Here is a 19416-nt window from a genome sequence, read left to right as displayed (position 1 = left end):
TCCCCCCCCCCCCCCGCCCGGGCGCCGCATTGCCCTGCGCCGTGCCACCCACCAACGGTTGCCATCGATCACTCCCCCCCCCCCCCCCACCCCCACCCTCCCAACACATACACACACACTTGACGTGAGAGCACATACGTCGGGGCTGAATAGTGCCACTGCACCCATGACCGGCGCCAATGACGCTGGGAGCGGCCAGAAACCGCCGCGGGCGCAGCGGCGCCGACACCGCCGGCGCCGACCAAAGGCTGCCCGGACCCAACCCAGGCCCGAGGAAGAGCGTGCCAGCCCCGAGGTCGACGTGCTAGCGGCAAAGGTGGCAACCGCACTCTCTTCCTGCCGCCCAATCCCACCACAGGCGGTGGCTGTCGATGGACCGCTGGCGGACGAGCTGGCCGCTTTGGGCAAGCAATACTCCTCGTCCGCCGCCGCCAAGGCTCATCTCGATGCAGACCATCCCATTCTGGCCGCCAAGTACTACGCGTCCAAGTACCACGTCCCCCAGCTGACTTCGGCCGTCGAGGAGTTGGAGGCAAACAACACCTTCCAGCCGAAGATCTCCGACATGTCCGCCGTCCTGGCCGCCGAGCGCCGCCAGTCTCCGCCGCGCTCAAGGGCCAACGCCGCCGTCCGCGACGCCCTCGCCCACGCCACGTTGAACAACTGCTCGTTCTCGCCAGAGATCAACCCGAGGTCGCAGGACATTGCCGCCGACGCCGACGCCCTGGCCGGAAAAGACAAGTACCGCGGCGCTGCTCGGACAACCCTCATGTATCAGCTCGGCCAAGAGTGGGCCGACCGTCGCGCCGCCCTCGAGGCCACCGTCAAGCGCGACGCCCGTGAGGCCGCCCGCCGCGCCACTCCGCAGACAAACCGCCGCAAGGCCGACGACGACCATCGCGACTTTCTTGAGCGGAGTCGTGCATGGGCCGCCGCCAAGGAGGACGCCCGCATCCAGCGCCGCCGTAAGGCGCTGAACGACGCCGCCAAGGCCGACGCTGACCTCTGCACCTTTCGGCCCGCCATCAACCGCATCGTCCCGCCCGCCATCCATGCTTCTGCCGGGCCAGACATCATGCGCGTCTCGGGCGCCGCTCAGTTCCTCCACCGCTACTCCAAAGCTCGCGAACAGGCCAAACTCCGTGCCAAAGCCGTCACCAACCCAAGCAGGACCCCGGTTGGCAAGCTGACCCCCGAGGCCCGCGCCCGTCGCCGACGCTGGCGCGCCGCCGAGGCCCGCAGACGCCGCGCCATCCGCAGACCCGTCGGCTACCGCCCGCTGTTGAGCGGCGCCGGCGCCGAGCATGCCACCCCTGACCCGCCTCCTTCCACTGTCGAGTTCTCTCACCACGACTCGGTCATCGACCGCCTGTACTCGTACGACTCCGACTCCTCGTCATCCATCGACCACCAGGTCCCTGAAGCCGCCGAAGCCGCCGAAGCCACCGACCTCTTTCGTTTCCGCGACGCCTACCAGGTCGAGCACCGCGATGGCACCACCACGGAAGACCGCCGCTGTGGCTGATCCTGCAAAGTACTCCCTTGAACAAACAGCTCACAGCCGACTCCGGCCTCGTGTCACGCCTTTGATCTGCTGACCCAACCAGTACCCGTCCATTCTTCTCATCGATGGAGCGCATGCTACAACTATAACCCGGGTACAAGCTGTTCACGATCCATGTCACCACCGCCTCCGGTATGCCGTCTCGGCCCGTCTTGCCCGAGCACTCTGCCCCGGCCGCACTTGGCCGTAATCGCGTCACTCACGACTTGCAGGCCGGGCCAGTCCTGCCAGACAGATCGGTCCACCACATTGCTAACGACTGCATAGAACAGACTACACTAAGTAACCATGTGTGTGATGTGGGGTATGGCCAATGCGAGGGGTCGGGCCGGTGCGGGTGTGTCGACGCCGTGGACGCCCCCACCCAACGCTAAACGTTCTTCGTTCGCTCATTTCGCAACCCCATCGCCACACCTCTCCAGCCTCAGCGGGGACATGTCGCGAAACCCAAGGCAGCGGCGCGAGCGCCGCGCCAAGATGAGCGAGGAGGACGAGATGGCCTTCTACGAGAAGCGCTTCCGTGAGCGGAACCCCAACTTTCGCCGCGGTACCGGCGGTGCCGGCGTCATTAGCATGAACACACCTGCCCTCGTCGAGTCCATGCTCGACCTGGCCGAGATGAACCCGTACGACATCGACTCGGTCACCGACAAGGACGCTGTGGCGCTGTCGCTGCTGGACGACCCTACCCTGCCGGACGAAGACCGCGCAGTTCTTGCCGCCGCTCTTCGTCGCAAGGGCGTGCTGCGGAACCGCCCGCCACCGTCATCGTCATCGGCCGTGCGCGGCCGCGGGCGTGGTCGGGTACCGGCTCGCCCTCGCGCTCAGGCCCGGACTCGCGCTCGCGCTCGAGGCTCACGGTCCCATGGTTCGCGGGAGCGAGGGTCATCACCGCGAACCAAGACATCGTCGTCTACCTGTCCTGGCTGCAATCAGGCCCTGAGCTCAGGCTCAACAAAGTTCTGTGTCGAGTGCGGAACACGACTGGCGCCGAGCAGTACGTGATCCCGACAACGACTGCGCTGTTCTATTCCCGTCGTCGCCCGGGCCAGGGCTCGTGGTCGCGCATGGCCGGAGCTCGGCTTTAAGGGTCGCGGGTGCGCGTCGAACGCGCTAGCTCCATACGTGCATCGCCGACAGCCTCGCTGGCATTGTCCCCGGCGTGTCTCTGCGCTCATCACCCTCGTGCTCACGCTCCCTGCTCTGGCTCGACCGCGTCTTACTGGAGGCTCGTCATCCCGTCGTCGCGCACGCTCTCCGTCGACTTGCCCCAGTTGCTATCTGGCAAGGAGCTCGGCATCCAACACACCTACTTTACGGGCTTCTCCCTCTCCATCATTCCGTGCTGGGCGCCGCATTCGCAGCCTCAAGCTCGGCTGGCTTGGCATCCGGGTTGAGCAGATACGACTGGACGTAGGCCTGACTCTCCCAAACTGCGCCCGATCCGCCCTTGCCGCGGCTCCGATCGGGCTTGGCCACGTTCACCTTGAGCACCGAGCCGAACAGCTCGGCCATGTGCATGTTGTCGATGGCCTCGGCCGCGTCCTCGGCGTCCTCAAACTGAACAAAGCCAAAGCCACGATGCTTCTGCGTCGCCGCATCGTCGGGGAGCTCCACAGAGAGCACAGGTCCGAACGGGATAAACGCAGCGCGGAGCACCTCTTCATCAACCTCGTCAGCGAGGCCAGCTGTGCGTGTGATGGGTGAGTGTGAGCGGGAGCAGGGGGGTAAGGGGACAGACGGGTACAACATACCCACAAAGAGGTGGCGACGGTCTGCAGCCATAGCGAGGAAGGGGAGGGGGGAGGGGTGAAGGAGAGAGGGGTGGTTGACTACACCTAGCTGCTAGTGCTGGCTTGAAAGGGGGGGGGGAGGACGAAGGGCGGAAGGGGAGGAGAGGTTCTCCAGCCCGCCGGGTGAGCCTTCACCAGCAGTGGCGGCAAAAATCATGAGAAACAGACCCAAAACGAGACAAAATATACATTTTATATATTTGACACTGCAAAACAAGTAATGATTTGAAATCTCTTACTGTAATTGATATATTCATAATTTTACAACAATGTTTTTATATAACGTTTTAGATGAGACACATTACAGGCATCATGCGCCACTTCCCCCACCCCCACCCCTCCACCTTTAAGGGAGCTTCTGTAATACGAGGTACAGCTATGCCGTAGGTACACCTCTACCAAGTCTATTGCGAGAACCAGGTGTCCAAAACCGTGCAAGCCGCCCTGGTGATCTGCCCGGGACCGCGAAAAGAGCGCTCTCAGAGGGAGATCGTTAGATACATGCGCGTACACTATCATAGCACGCATGATATGTGGCGTCACGCGGTGATGTAACTATCCCTTGCTCTCCTGTCAGTATGGGGTGTGTGGCGCGCTCAGCAAGGCCGTACAGACGTACCACCTGCCGAGGCCCAACAGAGACCCGTCAGGTACCGCGACCGTGTCTGTGACCGATGCTCGACGCTGTGTTTGAGTGAGAGCGTAAAACCACAGCAAACTATCCGTAGCCGCCTGAAGGAGCACACCAATGGCATCGAGAGTGATGATCATAATCACTCAACATCGGATGTTGTTTCTGCCAATGGGCGCCATCATCGTCAATGACGACTCGGCAACGAGACAGGGCGTTGGGTGCTCTGGAGTCCTCAGCAGAACTCGGCTGAAAGTGAGAACCAGGCATCGACGACTCGACAAACACCACCACCGCCCGCAGCCACCGACACCCCTCCCCTCCCCACCCTGCACATGGCATCCTGGGCGGCCCTTGGTGGACCCGCATCCCCACCCCCGCCGCCCACCCGCTCTGGCCAGACCCGTGAGGCCCGCGTACGCCCCCTTCCCACACACCCCATCCCCTCCCTCCCCTCCTCCCCCCCCCCTCACTCACTCGATTCTACACCACAGGAGGCCGCCGCCATTCGGGCATACGAAGAGGCACTGGCGACTCACGCCGGCGGCAAGCTGGCCACAGCACGCGAGCTGTACGAGGCTGTCCTGGCCGAACCTGTCGTTGCCGATGCCCGCATGATCCCGGGAAAGCCGCTGCGGGCTGTCCCCGCCGCCTTGCTCAAGTTCCTCGCCTCCAAGAACCTCGCCGCCGTCCTCGCCGCCCTCGCCCCCGACGACCCGCGCCTGATCTCAGCAGGCGTCGACCACGCCGTCGCTGCCCTTGGCCTTGACGACTCCGACGGCCTGCTCTGGCGCCTCCTCGGTGACCTCGCCACCGCGGCCAGCAATCCGGGCCTCGCACGCTACGCCTACGAACACACCCTCGAGGCAGACCCCTACGACCGCAAGGCCGTCCGCGGCTTGGCTAGTGCTCTGGCCCTGCTCGAAGACCTGCCTGCCCTTGCTGCCGTCGACCGCCACGCTGCTGCCCTCGGCACACCTTCATCGCCGCCGCCCGGAAGCAAGCGCGCCCGCCCAAGTTCGCCGCCGCCGCCACCCCGCCACCCCGTCCGCGACATCGTTGTCGCGCCCAACGCTACCCATCCGTGGTTTGACCTCGTCCTTGCCCTCGTTCACCAGCTTCGTGCATCGCTCACGGCCACTGAGGCCGGGGAGTGCGCAGTCCCGCGGGTCCGCTTTGTTCTCGTTCCGCTCGACAATCCCGAGGGTCCGGCCGGAACCATCCTCGACCCGCCTCCTTCCCCGGAGCGCTCGCCCTCGCCGCCTCCAGTCTCCATGCCTGGCAAGCAGCCGCGCGCAAAGCCCGAGCCCGAGCCCTCGCCGCCTCTCGCAAAGCCCGGCAAGGACTCCGACGAGCCGCAGGGCTTTGACACCCGCGCAGCCTTTGAGGTTGTCTCACAAGCGCTCTCCGAAGTCCTCAACATCGGCAAGCCGTTGTCGTTGGCCGACGCCCTGGTTTCGGGTGACGCGCAGCCGGTCGACGACTTGTCGCACGCCCACGAGCCAGTCCTCCTCCGCGGCTCGTCCGGCTCGTCGCCGCCACCGGTCCGAGCCGAGGCTTACGCCCACATCAACGACCTCTCGCTCGCCGCCTTTGTGGAGCGCAAGCTCTGCGGCTCCCTCTCGCTCGTTCACGCCGGTCGGGCTGTCCTCGCTCATGTAGCCGGCGAGCTGTGGGACCATGTGTGGGAGCCGCCGCTGGCATCCGCCATCTTTGACCTCGAAGCCGCCCTCGAGGCCTACGGCGAGCCGGCCCCGGTCGAAGTCGTCCTCACCCTCGCGGAAATCGCCGTCGACGACGGTTCCTCCGCCGACGCGCTCCGCCTTGCCAAAGTCCGCATGATTGACTTTCTCACAAAGCTGCAGGGCCTTGTCGGTCGCGGCGCTGGTGCCCGCGCCGATCGCTCAACCCGCATCCTCGCTGTGCGCGAGGCTAGGTACGCCTGGCTCTGGGCCCGCTACCTGGAGACCGTCGTCGGCTCATGCCCGCTGGCCCTGCCGCAGTACGGTCGTGCCCGTGAGGCGCGAGCCTCTGCCGGCGTCGACATCATGCTTCCAAACTGCTCGCGCGTCGGCGTCATCTCCGATGACGGCATCCGCTCGCGCCTGGTCGGCATCGCTCTCTCGCGGACCGTCAACCGCATGGAAAAGCTGCTGGCGGATCCAAAGGCCGATCCCAAGGACGTCCACGAAGTCCTCGCCTCGCTCGCCGACGTTGTGCGAAACGCCTCTGTCCTTGACGAGAACACACGACTCCTTGCGGAGCAGTTTGAGTATGTGTCTGCCGAGGAGCAGCTGCACGTCTTCCACCTCATGCACATCGCCGCTGTTCGGCTCCGCTACGTCAGCGTGGCCCTCTGGACCGCACTGCAAGCGCTCCGCATTCTCATATCGCTCGCCAAGGCCGCGTCGCCGCTGGCAGCCGCTTCGGTCGAGGAGCTCTGTTCCAACATCCTCGTTCTCCTCGAGGGTGAAGGCGCCCCCGTCCCGCCACCAGAGAGTCTGGCCCTGGCTGTCCGCCTCGGCGTCGACGACGGCCAGCTCGCGTCAGACCTCGCCCAGCTCGTCCTCACCGCCCTAGCCCTCATGATGGCCACCGACAAGCTCCCTGTCTCGGCCGATGTCCCCTTCCTTGTCCTCCACGCTCTGTGCTCGGGCTACGGCCAGGCCAACGACGAGGCTGCTCTCTCGGGCGCACGGCTCACCGTTCTCCAAGTCGGACGCCTCTTCCTCCGCAGTCACAACGAGTGCCAGATTGACTCGGCTCGCCTCCTCAGACTCCACGTCGAGCAGATCATGGCCATCCGTGAGCAAAGGCAGCTCGCCGCAGACCGCGACGAGAGCGGCGACGCCAGCGATGACGAGCTCGCCAGCGAATGGTCCGACGAGCGTCTGGGAAACGAGCTGGCCGACACGCTCTTCTGTCTCTTTAAGGAAGACTTGCTCGACTCGACCTACGGCAAAGAGCATGCCCACGACTCGTGCTCGCCGCTGCCGCTCGCCACGCTCGCCGATATCAACCTCCTCTTCCACGCCATCCATGCCGACGTCAAGGATGCCGGCGCAGTCCTCCGCGGCGAGGCTGCTACTGAGCTCAACTACGACGTGCTCCTCCTCTACGAGACCTTGGTCAAGATGCAGGACGCCGCTGCCGCACCCGACTCGCCCACACAATTCGAGCCGGCGAGCTACCCGCTCCTCGCCACAGAGTTGCCGGTCCTAGCCGCGCGCTCGCAGCTGCGGGTTGTCAAGGCTGAACTGCGCCAAGTTGACTGCGGCGACATGGACGACGACGGCCTCGGCGAGAACATCCAGGAGCTGCTCGACGTCGCCCAGTTTGCGGAGCGCGGCATGTTGGCCGCAGACATGCTCGGCTCGTCAAAACAGCTGCTGCCGGACCTCCGCCTCCGCGCCTTGACCGTCTCGGCCGAGGCATTCAACATGATCTACTCGGTGGCTCACTCGCTCGTGGTCACCCAGGACAAGGCTGTCCACGCCGTCGCCGCCGCAGACGCCTATCGGCGCGGCCAGGCTGCATTCACCAAAGCCGCTGACGCTCCCAAGGTTGTGACGTGGTCCGCTGCCGACGACGCCCGCCTGTGCATCGACGCTGGCCGTCTGCACTTTGCTGAGCTGGAGACCCATATGCGGCAGCTGGCAGGCACAAAGCCGAGCAGGCGCGCCCTCAAGCGCGCGCGGCTCCTTGCCAAGCGCGCGCTGGCCGCGTACCGAAAGGCACTGAAAATGCAGCCCGACTCTGGGTCAAGTGCCGTCCGCATCAGATGGCTTGCCCTCGTCCGCATCGGTGAAATTCGCCGGCTCCTCGTCGAGCACGCACGCGAGCTAGGCGCGCCTCGGACCAAAGTCCGTGGATGGGCCCGCGACGGTTTGCAGGCCTTCCAGGACGCGCTGGCCATTGTCCCGCTCCGCGACCGCAAGTTCCGTACCGCCGTGGCCGACGCCTTCTTTGGTGTCCATGCCCTCAGGCTGGCTCTCTTTGGCGAGCTCGACCTCTTCACCAACGTCTGGTATGACCGCGAGGCCATCCAGCGCGGCGGTGAGCTGTGGACCGCCGCTCCCACGGGCGGCGTCGAGCCGCGCGACGTCCGCGCAAACGCGCTGGCGGCGCTCTCGGGCATCCGTGGCCATGCTGTGCTCGACAAGTACTATCACCGCGGGGCATACGTGGTGGCCAAGGCTGCTCTGGCCGCAGGCCAGCACGACGTCGCCTACGAAGAGTTTAAGGTCATAGTCAACTCGAAGCAGACCGGGCGGCTCAAGATCTGGATGCACACCATGGGCGAGGAAGTCAACGGGAAGCGCGCACATGTACACGCCCTTACCAAGGTCGCCTACGTCAAGCTCTGGCTCCGCATCCTTGCAAAGTCCTGCCGGCCTCGTGAAGCTGCCACCTTTATCCAGGCCATTGCCGACAAGCTTATGTACCAGACCGCAATCAAGACGGCGCTTCCGCTCTTGGCCGACGCCGTCCTTGAAAGTCTGCAGCAGCCGCTCGCTTCCATCCAACACAAGCTGTCCGAGTCCGAGCTCCTCGCCGCAGCTGGAGTCTTTGCCGCTGTCGCCGACAAGCTCAAACTCAAGCTCGATGTCGTTGACGCGTGTCTGGAGGCCGCGTTCAGGGCTGTGCGGCGAGCCGACAACGAGCCGCTGGATGATGGCGAGCACCCGCTGCGGATCGACATGCTATCGCGGGCCAAGCGTGCGCTGACCAGCTAGGTGCTCCATGAGCAGCTTCTCTTGCCCGTGTCTAGCGGACCCAGCCATGGCGGCGAAGGCCGTCAAGCCCGGCACCGACCCGATCGTTAAACCACGATGTCGACTTGAGAACGTCCGACGGGTCGTTGCCTGACGACGCCGCGTAGGAAGCAACAGCGGCGGAGACCGCAGCCTCGACATGGCCGGCTACGCGGTCGGCAACCTCGGGCTCGCGAAGCGCGACGGCGGCAGCAAAGAAACGCAGATCGAGAACAAACTGCTGAAGGCCGCCAAAACCAAAGGTTCGCGGGCCGGTGGCAAACTCCATGCTCGAGGCCATCTCCTCTGCCATGCCCATGCACAGGCCGCGAATGAGCTTGTTGGCAAAACGCCGTCGAGATGGGCCTCGAGGGCAAGTCCCATCTTGGCTAGGTAAACAAAGAGCTGGCTCATCGCGCGGCTCGGCTCGGCGTCGGCGTGCGAGACCGTCGAGGTGGTGTAGGCGGCGACGTCCGATGCCCACCCTAGCTTGGACGAGAGGAGGAAGGAGGCCCGGACGGCGGCAAAGGCGTCGACGAGCTCGTCGACCGCAGCTTGGAGACGAGTCGCCAGGGCGAGGAGGAGGCTGACACGATCCGCTCCAAATAGTGCTGCCAGCCGCGAGGTGAGCTTGGGCACAAGCTCAAAGCCGAGCGACGCAACGTTGCCCATCATAACAAACGCCTGCTTGTCGGTCGCCCAGCGGGCAGAGCCTGAAGCCTCGGGGCTCGACAGCGCGCGGGCGAGCGTAGCCACATAGCTCTCAACAAACGAGACGATCGAGCCGACGACGCAGCCGCAGAGCGAGGGTCGGACAACAGCAGAGACGTCCGAGACAAACTTCGAAAGGCAGAGGTAGACGTACTTGGCCGACTCGGAGAGCTTGACTACGGTCGAGCTCTCGCCCTCCATGACGCGCATCTCGCGAGAGTTCCACTTCTCGGACGCAACATACGCGTCAAGCACCGGCTTAGCCTTGTCCAACACCGCCTCGACCAACGTCTCAAGCGCCTTGCCAAGCGCCGAGTGGAGGAAAAACTCGAGCGAGAGGCCGCAGTCGGCATCGGCCCGCGCTGCATCCAGAGCCACCTCCATACACTGGGCGATGACTGCATACTCGGAGGCCGAGAAAACAAGCCGCTCAAACGAGGCTGCAAAGTCCGTCACCTGGTGCGTGGCCCAGGCAAGGAGGGCCGACGCAGCATGCGGATGAGTGAAGGCAGCATGGTAGCGCTCGGCGGTCCGCGCAACAGCGCCAAAGACCTCGCCAGCCAAAGCGCGGACGTAGCCGACGAGATTGCCGCTAAAGCGAATGCAGGCAAGTGCGGCGGCTAGCTCGGCGTCGGCGGCCGCGAGGAGGACCCGCTGAGCGCGGGCGATCTCGCCGAGCCGGACAAGAAGCGGGACTGCGTCGGGCGAGGCGTCGTCAACGAGCGCGGCGACAAGCTGGACAGCCACAGCATCAATTCGATCCTTGATGTAGGGATACACCGGCGACGCGGCTGCCGGTGGAGCGCGGGCTGCGAGAACTTTCTCCACCGCATCGGCCAGGCGGCGCTCAGCAAGCAGAGCCTCCAGCTCGTCCGGAAGAGCAAGGAGGGCAGCAAGCTCGGGCAAAAGCCCTGCAGCTGCACCACGGGCATCATGACGGCGCAGCGCAGCAGCAGCAGCATCGTGCGGCTCAGCGAGGTCGGGAAAGGAGGCGGCGACGTCATCGAGGGCGTGGGAGAAGCCCGAGAGCGACGAGCGGAGAGTAGCCGAGGCAGTCCGGAGCTCCTCGATGTGCAGCGAGATGCCGATAAAGGTCGAGTGGTTGTCGTAGAGATTGCCCACCAGCGAAGTCGACGCGTGCTTGGTCATCCGCTCCAGCGCCGGCAGCATGCTGTTCGCCACATCGTCCGCCGTCGCCTCCGCCAGCACTCCCTCGGCAGCCGTCTGCGGCGAGAAGCCTTTCGCGGAGAAGGCCGAGAACGACAGCTGCGCCCCGCCCTTGCCCCGTCCGCCATGGCTTCCACCGCCACGCTCGTGTCCTTTGTGTCGGGGCATGGCGCCTGTGAGGTTGGGAGGGGGTGGTAGACGGTGGTGTGTCGTGGCGTGTCGCCGCGTGGCGTGTCGGGGTTGGGGCAAGGGGGGGGGGGGCGGGGGGGCGGGGGGGCGGCTGTCGGTATCCATGCTGCCGAGACTGCGACATGGCGGCGCAATGTGATGGTGGAGCGATGTGATGGTAGGTATTTGTGGATACGGGTAAAGTGTGGTGGGATGGTACAGTATGACGATGCTGATGATGGTCACCACATTGATGCTACTGTGTACCGTGTGCTGTGTGCTGTGTGCCGTGTGCCGTGTGCCATGTGCCGTGGGCGGTAAAGGCGTTCAATTGGGGTAGGGATCCTCATGCGGACGAAGACCGGCGATCTTGACATGGCGAGTAGCATGGAGCCGCTGAAGCTGATGACGCATGCGGATCTCGCGCGAGAGGAGCCGACGCGAAAAGTTGGACCGGACCTCGTCGTCGGTTGCCGACCGCATCTCGAGAAGTGCCAGCTCCTCGAGCGAGAGCGAGTCGCGGACGCCGGCGGCAGTTGCGCGGACCGGTCCCGAATAACCGGCCACCGACTCGGGCACAACCTGGCGCGAGAGCGCAATGTCCGGATAGAGATTGGCAACGGCGGCTTCGCGCGATGGCTTGCCGCGTGCACGGATCGATGCCGGGACCAGCGTCGACGCCACCGGAATCGAGACCCGGATGTACGAGTCGCGCCACGAGTCGTCCGGCAGCCGCCCGTACACGTTGTCGTAGGCGTCAAAGTGCTCATCAGGCACATACCGCACCGCCCGGTACAGGCCGTCGACGGTGTATAGGCCCGGCCGCGACGGCGATGCAGGCTGTCCAAACAGCGATGGATGCCGCTCGCGGAAGCTCCGCATCTCACGGAGCTGGTTAAGCTCAGCCTCGCGTGCAGCCTCGTGCGCCTTGGCCGCCGCCACTGCCTCCTGCCGCTGCAATGACCGCGCCACTGCCTCGTCGAGCGAGAGAGGGGCGGTGCCCAGAGCCGGACCAGGCCGGGCCTCAGATGGCCCAGGCGTCGATGGTGCTCGCGGCCGAGGCTCCGGTGCTGCTGTTGCATCGTTGACTGGCTGCAGCTTGCGATTGCGCTCACGCAGCGCACTCAACGCTGCAATCGTGTCCGAGAGCGACGGACCGCGCAGCGGCGATCCACTGCTCGCTGCTTCTGGCTCGGCCTCGGGATGTCGCGGCGCGGCGACTGGCTGTGGTGCCTGCGGCGACGGCACAGGCGTGGCCGCAGGCGATGCTCGCCGCCGCTGCGCCACGTCCTCGGCGAGCGTCTCGCGCCACTGCGCCTGGCCCATCTCATGGCCGCTGCCATCGCGCTCGTTGCCCCGATTGGTGGCGTACTCGGCGTAGCCAGCGTACTCGGCATACTCGGAAGGCTCGTTGCCACGGCTCTCGTGGTAGCTCTCGTGGGTGGCAGGGATGTCAACGGCATGGTTGTGCTCCGGCACAGCGGCCGCGTTGATGGCGCCGCGGGCATCATACCACTGCGGCAGGATCGAGTTGAGCGTCTCGGCGTGCGCCCGCAGCCGGCGCTTAACCGGCGACTCGACGTGGGCGGCTGTTGACCTCCGCAGCGCCTTGCCCTGCGCCTGAAGTGCGGCACAAGCCACGCAATCGCGACGATACCTCCGCTCGGCCATGAGCGAGTCGAGTGCAGCATGGGCGCCGGCCACGTTGAGCTCTCCACGAAAGCCCACAAGCTGAGCGCGGACAGCCCTCAATGCGTCCTCACCGGCGTCCAGCGCCGACTGGAGCGCTGGCTTGAGATCCTCGGCCCGATCAAGGGCGCCACGATACGCCAGCAACAGCCTCGCAGCCGACTTTGATGGCATGTCCACCATCCGAACCAGCCGAAGCGGAAGCAACTGCGCCACAAGGCCATGCGCCCGCACAAGTTCCACCTCATGCGCTCCCAAAAAGGCGTTCCACTCCGACTCGAGATCGTTGACCGCAGACTCGAGGACGGCGCCCACCGTCAGCGGGTCGATACCTGCGTTGGCCGCAAAGAACTGCCTCCACCCCGATCCCATCCATACCATGTCCGCGTGACGTGAGTATGTTGTGTGTGTGTGTGTGTGGGGGGGGGGGGCTTGTGGGGGATGTGGGGGGTGTGGATGGTGGTGATTGTAAAATAGTTGCCCTATCCCCCCCCCCCCCTTCTCCCCGTCGTGTTGCTTCGTTGGCTGGCCGTTGGCAGCGGCGGCCGTTTGGCGCTCGGTTTGGTGCCAGCGGGTGCGGAGCAAAGGGAGGAAGAGAGGGGCTATGGGCATGGAAGAGAAGCTTACCTTGCTTGCGAACTGTGTGTAGAGTGTGCATTTGCGGACAAAGGTCCTAGTACGGGAGACATGCTGCCGGATGTCTGCTACCCGTTCCCGGACCTCCTCCAGGGAGACGCCGGCCAGCTCCATCGGCGACGAGTGTGGTCGGTTGTCACGTTTAATCGAAGCCTGGCTAATCGAGGGGGAGGGGAGGGGGGGGGGGGGGGTCGAGATTAATCGTTCACCATCGATTGTTAGCACGTTCGTTGGCGCGGCAGCCAAATAGTCGGCCGGTTGGTCGGGCGGTCGGTCGGTCGGGCGGTCGGTCGGTCGGCAGGCGACAGGCCGGGCAAAGGGACGACACCACACGACGTGCGACTCGGTGTGGCAACGGTGGAAGCAGGGCGTGGACAAGAGACATGGAGAACTTAGCAGGCGCCGTACTGGAAGCCTTGCTCTCGCACTCGACCAGTCGACAGACTTTAGCACTCTCTCAGCTCCTCGAACAGGTCTCCCAAGGTGCCGGTCTCCCCACGGGCTACCTCGACGTCGTCCTGCCTCTGGTGGCACCTCCATCATCATCAGCATCATCAACAACGTCATTATCATCACCATCTGCATCACTATCATCACAGCAACCATCAACATCGTTTATGTCTCCAAACCCGTTTCCTGCAGATCATCGTGCGCCGTCGCTCCTGCCTCATCCAGAGGCCATTCTTGGCCTGGCACCTCCCAGCTCGGCAATCACCTCGCCGTCTCCTGCTTCATCTCCAAGTCGTCGTCATTCCCATCGATCGTCGTCAATGTCCGAAGCTCAGGCGGCAGCTGCCGTCGCAACGGCAATGGCAAACGGCTCGGCGAGTGGCGGCGCGGTCGGGGGCGCATCTGGCGGCTCGCCGCTGGCAATTGCTGCTGCTCTGCGTCGAGCGTCGCCGCAACGTGGCTTGTCTGGACCAGGTGACGGGCCTGCGGGCGCCCCGCCACCAGACATGCCTGAGGCCGAATCGCTGATGGTTGTTCGCTTGGCTTGGGAGGTCCTCTTTACCTTTGCGGCGTGCCCGATGCGCGATGGGACGACTTGGCGAGTGTAGTGGCCTGCGCGCTGGACGTCGACACTGCGTCGCCGATGCACACCGTGCTGGCGCTGCGGGCGCTGCCACGGCTACCGCAGGCGGTGGTGGCTGACCTGCTGGACCGCCACCTCGCCCGGGCACTGGCTGCGCTGGTGCATCCCTCACTGCTCGTCCGCGCCGCCGCAGTGGACAGTCTTGCGGCGGCGGCGCTGGTGACAGTCGATGCTGAGATGCAGAGTGAGATCTGGACGAGCATCGCCGAGCGGGTTTTTGACACTGACGACAAGGTGGCGGCGCGGGCGTTTGCCGCGCTGGCACAGCTCATCACCACCGCGCCGATGTCGAACGCGGCCAGCAAGGTGGCGCTGGTGCTACTGCGACGGTACGAGCTGGCGCTGCAGCGGTTCTCACACCTCAAGTTTGGCCCACGGACGTCGGCGGTTGTCGCACTGGCCTTTGCCGCGCAGCACGCGGCGCGCCTGCTTGCAGCCGACGAGGCGGTGGCTGTCGGGGCAGAACACATGGACTCTCAGGCGGTGCTAGTTTACGAGCTTGTGGAGACGCACCTTCTGCCGCTGCTCAAGTGCGGCGATGTGGCACTGGTGTACGAGGTCGGGACGCGGGTGGTGGCCCTCGCCCAGGGTGTGGAGATGCAGGCGCTGTGGACGCTCCAGGTTGTGCTGGCCTGGCTCGACGTGCTGCTGGTCGGCTCGGCCACGGCGGCATTTCCGCGCCTCCTCGCCGACATTGTCTCGCTTGTGCACGTAGTTGACTCGCGGTACTTGCTGCGGGTAATGATCAAGATCCTCAAGGCAGTGCAAGCGCTAGGCTGCGCGGGCGACCGCCTGCGTGCCGCATCGCTTGTCTTTGCCTCGGTCCTCGAGCAGACGGCAGCGTCCAAGCTCAAGGCCGCAGCCACGCCGGGTGGGACTGGGAGCGGAAGCCACTCCCTCGCCGCGCTGCAAGTGACCCAGCTTCAGGAGTTGTTTGCCGATCCGTGGCTGGCATCACTGTGGACCGCCTCGCAGCCGTCGCTCTTTCGTGAGGAGCTTGCCGCCGCGCTTTTGCGCCAGGCCGCTGTTCCGCTCATCAAGCTCGCGGCGGCGCTTGACGAAAGCAACCACGCGCTGCTTGGCGTGTGGCTGGTTGTTGCAGTCGAGTTGCTACACTCGAACGTGCGGGTGCTGACTTGGGCAACCCAGGCACGGTGGCTGGCGGCCAAGGCATACCTCGACCTACTCGAAGTAACCTGCCGGGTCCATGGCCTGCCAGCGAGTGAGAACCGCGGCAATCCGGCGCACGCTCGGCTCAAGGCTAAGCTCCAGCGGGTGCTCGACGAGGTGCTGGCGCAAGTGGATGCGCTCCCGCCGCAAGTGCAGTCCTCGGCCCTGGCCACTCTGGCCCAGTTTGTCTCGCTCAACGACTCGCAACTGGACCGAGCCAAGCGACTGGTCATGGGCATTGCGTACCGGCTCCACGACGCGCCGCGACTGGCACTGGCGACAGCGCTGGCGGGCGCCGAGGCAAGCGCAGGCATGCTCGGCGCGAGCGGCGGCAGCCACAGCAGCGAGGGGACGGCTGGTCGGCCACCGCCGTCATCGATCCTCCTCGAGGCGCTGCTCATCCTTGCCGTGCGGCTGCCGTTGGTGACCCCACTCGTCCGCGGTACGCTCGTCTCGCTGCAGCGTGGATCAAGCAAGCGGCCTGTAGCACGCGATGTGGCCAAGACGCATCTGGCCATGCTCGATCATCTGGCTGCCGCGCTGCCTGACAAGATGCACCCTGTGCACAACCCGGCGGCGGCGTTTCCTGCTACTGGCGGGTCCAGCGGCGGGCACGCGGCCTTTGACGGCAACGTGGCGGTAGCTGTTGGAGCTGCGGGCAGCGACCTAGGCGCGCTGTCCGTGGTCCGGGTCATCTCTGCGCCGTCGGACCCGTTCGAGGTGACAGCGCAGCACTCGGCCGACCGGGGCGATCGCGGATTGTGTTCCGCCTCCGCGGCTCGAACCGGACTCAGCTGCTCATTTCCCACCTTCAAGTCCGACTTGGCATCGGAGGGCAGCTTGCGCACGCTGACGTCGGCAACGAGGCGTTCGTGCGGACGTTCGAGGACGTGGCGCCCGGCGCGACGTTTGAGCTCGAGCTCCCGCTGACGGTCACCGGCTTTGCTGGCAACTCGATTGACGTCCACTTGCAGTTCTTTCCGGATGCGGTGCGGCCGAGCGAGCGCGGAACGGCGCGGGCGCTGGAACGGACCTCGCTGCATCACGGGCTGGAGCGGCGGTCGCTCCGGGTTCACTGCACGCCGTACCCTGTCCTCCTCTCGACTTTCCTCTGTCCAGTGGTGGGCGTGGACGGTGGGCGTGGATGGACGCCGGCGGCGTACCACGAGGTGTGGGCAGGGCTAACAGCATCGATGGCGCTCACGGCACGGACAAGTGAGGGCGCGCGGCCCGAAGATGTGCGCGAGGCGCTGGACACGTCGCGCCTGACGCTGGTCTCGTTTGCGGTGACGCCGACCGATGGGGCGTTCCAGGCCATGGCAGTGGCGGCAACGTGGTTTGGCGACGTGCTTGCGCTCGCTGTCCACGCTCTCCCCGATCGCAGCTGCGGGCGATACGCGGCACGGGTCGAGTTCCGCGGCTCGTCGGCGCGGGTGCTTGGTGTGGTCGCCGACGACGCCGACGAGTGGATGGCTACCATCGGGCTGGAGACAGCGGCAGGCGGTAGACGGCAGGCGGCAGACGGCGTGTTTTCGTCGGTCGAGCCTTCTTGCCGCCGTGGGTGGCGGCGAGCTAGCAGCGGCGGCGAGGCTGGCGCGAGGTTTGACGACGCCGCCGTTGCGCTGTGGGAGGCTGCAAGAGCGCAGGGCAAGGCGTAATACCGAGCGCCAAAAGGCCGGTCGCCTTGCTCAGCTGGGCGGAGAAGGGAAAGATAGAGCGCATGTTCATTCGAATGGCAGCAGGAGGGTGTGTATGTGTGCGTGTGTGTGTGACGTCGTGCCAGAGCCGGCTAGAGGGACTTGTCGTCGGCAACGACGCGGTCAACGGACGCGCCAGTCTTTGCCAGGTGCTGGACGACCTCTGCGAGGCCAGTGAAGAAGCCGACCGAGTGGTAGGGGATGTTGTGCTTGGCGCAGAGGGCCTCGACGCGCGGCTTGATGAGCGGGTACGAGTGGCGCGGCATGCGCGGGTACAGGTGGTGCTCGATCTGGAAGTTGAGGCCGCCGGTGAACCAGTTCATGAAGAGTGACGGGTCGATGTTGCGGCCGGTCCGGGCCTGAAGCTCGAAAAAGTTGACGTACCGGGCCGAGCCCTCGTGGAAGACCTCCATGCCCGAGTGGTTGACCACAAACGGCGAGGCGAGGAGGAGGCCCGAGAGGAGCTGAGCGGCGAGCCAGAGGCCGACGGCGTGGACGAGCGAGTCCTGAGAGACAAAGAAGAGGGCAAAGGTCCAGGTCCAGTACAGGATCTGGCCAAACGACTCGATGTAGCGCCAGGCGGTGAGCGACTTGTTGGAGCGGCGCCAGACAGCGTACTGCTCGGCGTCCTCAAACACGGTCATGCCCGACTGGATGGTCCACGAGATGCGGGCAAAGGCGAGGAGCGGCATGAAGAACCAAGCCTGATTGCGGACCCAGAAGCGAGCAAAGGCACCGAGCGGGCCAACGCGCTGGATGTTGCGCTCGGACCAGGCGAGAATGGGCATCGTGTCGATGTCCGGATCACCGTCAACAATGTTGGGCACGGCGTGGTGGGTGTTGTGCTTGCGCGACCACCAGATGTATGTGTAACCCGAGCCGACGGCGCCGAGAATCCAGGGGAGGACCCAGTTCGAGAGACGCGAGTCAAAGACCGAGTAGTGCAGGTAGTCGTGCGAGATCCACCCGTTCTGCTGCCAGAAGAACGCCAGCGCAACGCAGCCAATCGCGTTCCAGCACCAGGTGTTGGGCATAACGCCGATGCACACAATGCCGGTGGCCACGAGCGCGAGCGAGATCGACGCCATAGTGGCGTAGAACGTCTTGCGCGACTCGTAGAGGCCCTCCTTGACAAAGTCAGCCCGCAGCGCGCGGTACTCGGCCTGGAACGGCGTTGCGTTGGGCTTGTTCAGCGAGCCGATGCGGTACGGCGGCAGCCATTTGGTCACCCACTCGGGGTGCATGGCATCAAAGACGTCCGTCGCGTCAAGTCCGGCGTACGGCTCGATGACCGGCCCGCCCGGGTGCTTGCTCACAAACGACGTAATGTCGTACACCTCATCGTGGATGATGATCTGCAGTCCGTCGTTGTTGTGCAGGTGCACAGTCCGCCCGCCACGAGTAACATAAAGGCAAGCCAGCCAGCCATGAAGAGAAAAAAAAAAATCATTCGATTACCGACGTGTTGCCCAAGCAAACGTTGCGGACCGGAGCAGGAGAACACGTTGAGCGGTTGCCAGCCGTCGTCAGCCGCAAGCCGGCGCGCCGTGCCAGTCGAGCCACCCACACCCGCGAGGATAGCGATAGCGGGCGAAGCAAGCCGAATGAGACCGAGAAAATGAGACACCAAGGTAGAGCAGAGCGTTTTCAAGCACACAAGCAAAGTTTGCGGATGATTGTGAGAACCAGTTTGTGTATCAAGGAGGTAGAAGATAAGGCGAGAAGGCGCGGGGGGGGGGGGATGGCGGGGATCCCAGGTGGCATTGGTTTTCCCACGTGTAGGGAAAGAGGGGGGGGGGGGGGGGAACGGGGGCACGGGCGAGGTAGGTGTGGTTGGGTATGTGCGAGTGTGAGCGTACCCAAAAGTCATCCATAGTACCATGTTGGGCCACCTCGGACGCAGAGTACGTCTGTCCTGCTTCAGCTACCATGGGCTTGGCTTGCGTGTTCGATAGAGACGGGTGGCATGAGGGCGTAATCGTTGGCGAACCATTAATGTTGTTGCGAACCGCAGCCGGCCAGCAATGGCAACTCAACCGTGGCATTGCAAGTTGTACGGGCACCACAAAACGCGGCATTTTGGTTGGGTAGGACCGGGGGCGATGTGCCAGCGCGCAAGCGATTGGTCAACACATGGTCTACGCTTGTAGTCAGAATTGCGGAGTGTGCGGAGAGTTGTTTGAAAGAGGAAGAATGATGGATGCACACGATTGAGCAACTGTTCACATATAGAACCCCAGAGGGGTGTGTAGGGTGGGTAGGTAGAGGGGGGTGGGGGGGTGGGGTCTTATAATACCGACATTACGTAGCACTGGGGAATTGTCTTGTTTTTAGCCCTCCCAA

The 19416-nt window shown here is 64.7% G+C and overlaps 8 protein-coding genes across 8 annotated transcripts; 4 read left to right on the top strand and 4 right to left on the bottom strand.

Annotated features, from left to right (window-relative positions):
• Positions 1-166: 166 nt before the first annotated feature.
• On the top strand, positions 167-1525 carry AMSG_05949 (uncharacterized protein; the record flags this gene model as incomplete). The annotated part of the gene is made up of 2 exons (XM_013902030.1): positions 167-316; positions 359-1525. 2 exons carry the CDS (start codon positions 167-169, stop codon positions 1523-1525), a joined length of 1317 nt encoding a protein of 438 aa, XP_013757484.1.
• Positions 1526-1999: 474 nt separating this feature from the next.
• AMSG_05948 (uncharacterized protein) lies at positions 2000-2652 on the top strand (the record flags this gene model as incomplete). The annotated part of the gene is made up of 2 exons (XM_013902029.1): positions 2000-2363; positions 2393-2652. The coding sequence occupies 2 exons, from the start codon at positions 2000-2002 to the stop codon at positions 2650-2652; spliced, it is 624 nt and encodes a 207-aa protein (XP_013757483.1).
• A 205-nt stretch (positions 2653-2857) lies between these two features.
• Positions 2858-3349, bottom strand: AMSG_05947 (uncharacterized protein; the record flags this gene model as incomplete). Its single annotated transcript, XM_013902028.1, has 2 exons — positions 2858-3252; positions 3319-3349. 2 exons carry the CDS (start codon positions 3347-3349, stop codon positions 2900-2902), a joined length of 384 nt encoding a protein of 127 aa, XP_013757482.1. The 3' UTR covers positions 2858-2899.
• A 974-nt stretch (positions 3350-4323) lies between these two features.
• Positions 4324-8830, top strand: AMSG_05946 (uncharacterized protein; the record flags this gene model as incomplete). Its single annotated transcript, XM_013902027.1, has 2 exons — positions 4324-4404; positions 4483-8830. The coding sequence occupies 2 exons, from the start codon at positions 4324-4326 to the stop codon at positions 8722-8724; spliced, it is 4323 nt and encodes a 1440-aa protein (XP_013757481.1). The 3' UTR covers positions 8725-8830.
• AMSG_05945 (uncharacterized protein) lies at positions 8756-10788 on the bottom strand (the record flags this gene model as incomplete). The annotated part of the gene is made up of 2 exons (XM_013902026.1): positions 8756-9046; positions 9094-10788. 2 exons carry the CDS (start codon positions 10786-10788, stop codon positions 8756-8758), a joined length of 1986 nt encoding a protein of 661 aa, XP_013757480.1.
• Positions 10789-11098: 310 nt separating this feature from the next.
• On the bottom strand, positions 11099-13227 carry AMSG_05944 (uncharacterized protein; the record flags this gene model as incomplete). Its single annotated transcript, XM_013902025.1, has 2 exons — positions 11099-12832; positions 13118-13227. 2 exons carry the CDS (start codon positions 13225-13227, stop codon positions 11116-11118), a joined length of 1827 nt encoding a protein of 608 aa, XP_013757479.1. The 3' UTR covers positions 11099-11115.
• Positions 13228-13883: 656 nt separating this feature from the next.
• AMSG_05943 (uncharacterized protein) lies at positions 13884-17117 on the top strand (the record flags this gene model as incomplete). Its single annotated transcript, XM_013902024.1, has 3 exons — positions 13884-14134; positions 14167-16080; positions 16104-17117. The coding sequence occupies 3 exons, from the start codon at positions 13884-13886 to the stop codon at positions 17032-17034; spliced, it is 3096 nt and encodes a 1031-aa protein (XP_013757478.1). The 3' UTR covers positions 17035-17117.
• Positions 17085-19056, bottom strand: AMSG_05942 (delta 6-fatty acetylenase). The gene is made up of 2 exons (XM_013902023.1): positions 18933-19056; positions 17085-18428 (listed from the first exon to the last, which is right to left on the bottom strand). The coding sequence occupies exons 1-2, from the start codon at positions 19002-19004 to the stop codon at positions 17166-17168; spliced, it is 1335 nt and encodes a 444-aa protein (XP_013757477.1). The 5' UTR covers positions 19005-19056; the 3' UTR covers positions 17085-17165.
• Positions 19057-19416: the final 360 nt, after the last annotated feature.

This window comes from Thecamonas trahens (genome assembly GCF_000142905.1).
Source record: "Thecamonas trahens ATCC 50062 unplaced genomic scaffold supercont1.25, whole genome shotgun sequence".
In the NCBI taxonomy this organism is placed as follows: Eukaryota; order Apusomonadida; family Apusomonadidae; genus Thecamonas; species Thecamonas trahens.
This window is presented reverse-complemented; position numbering and strand designations above follow the sequence as displayed.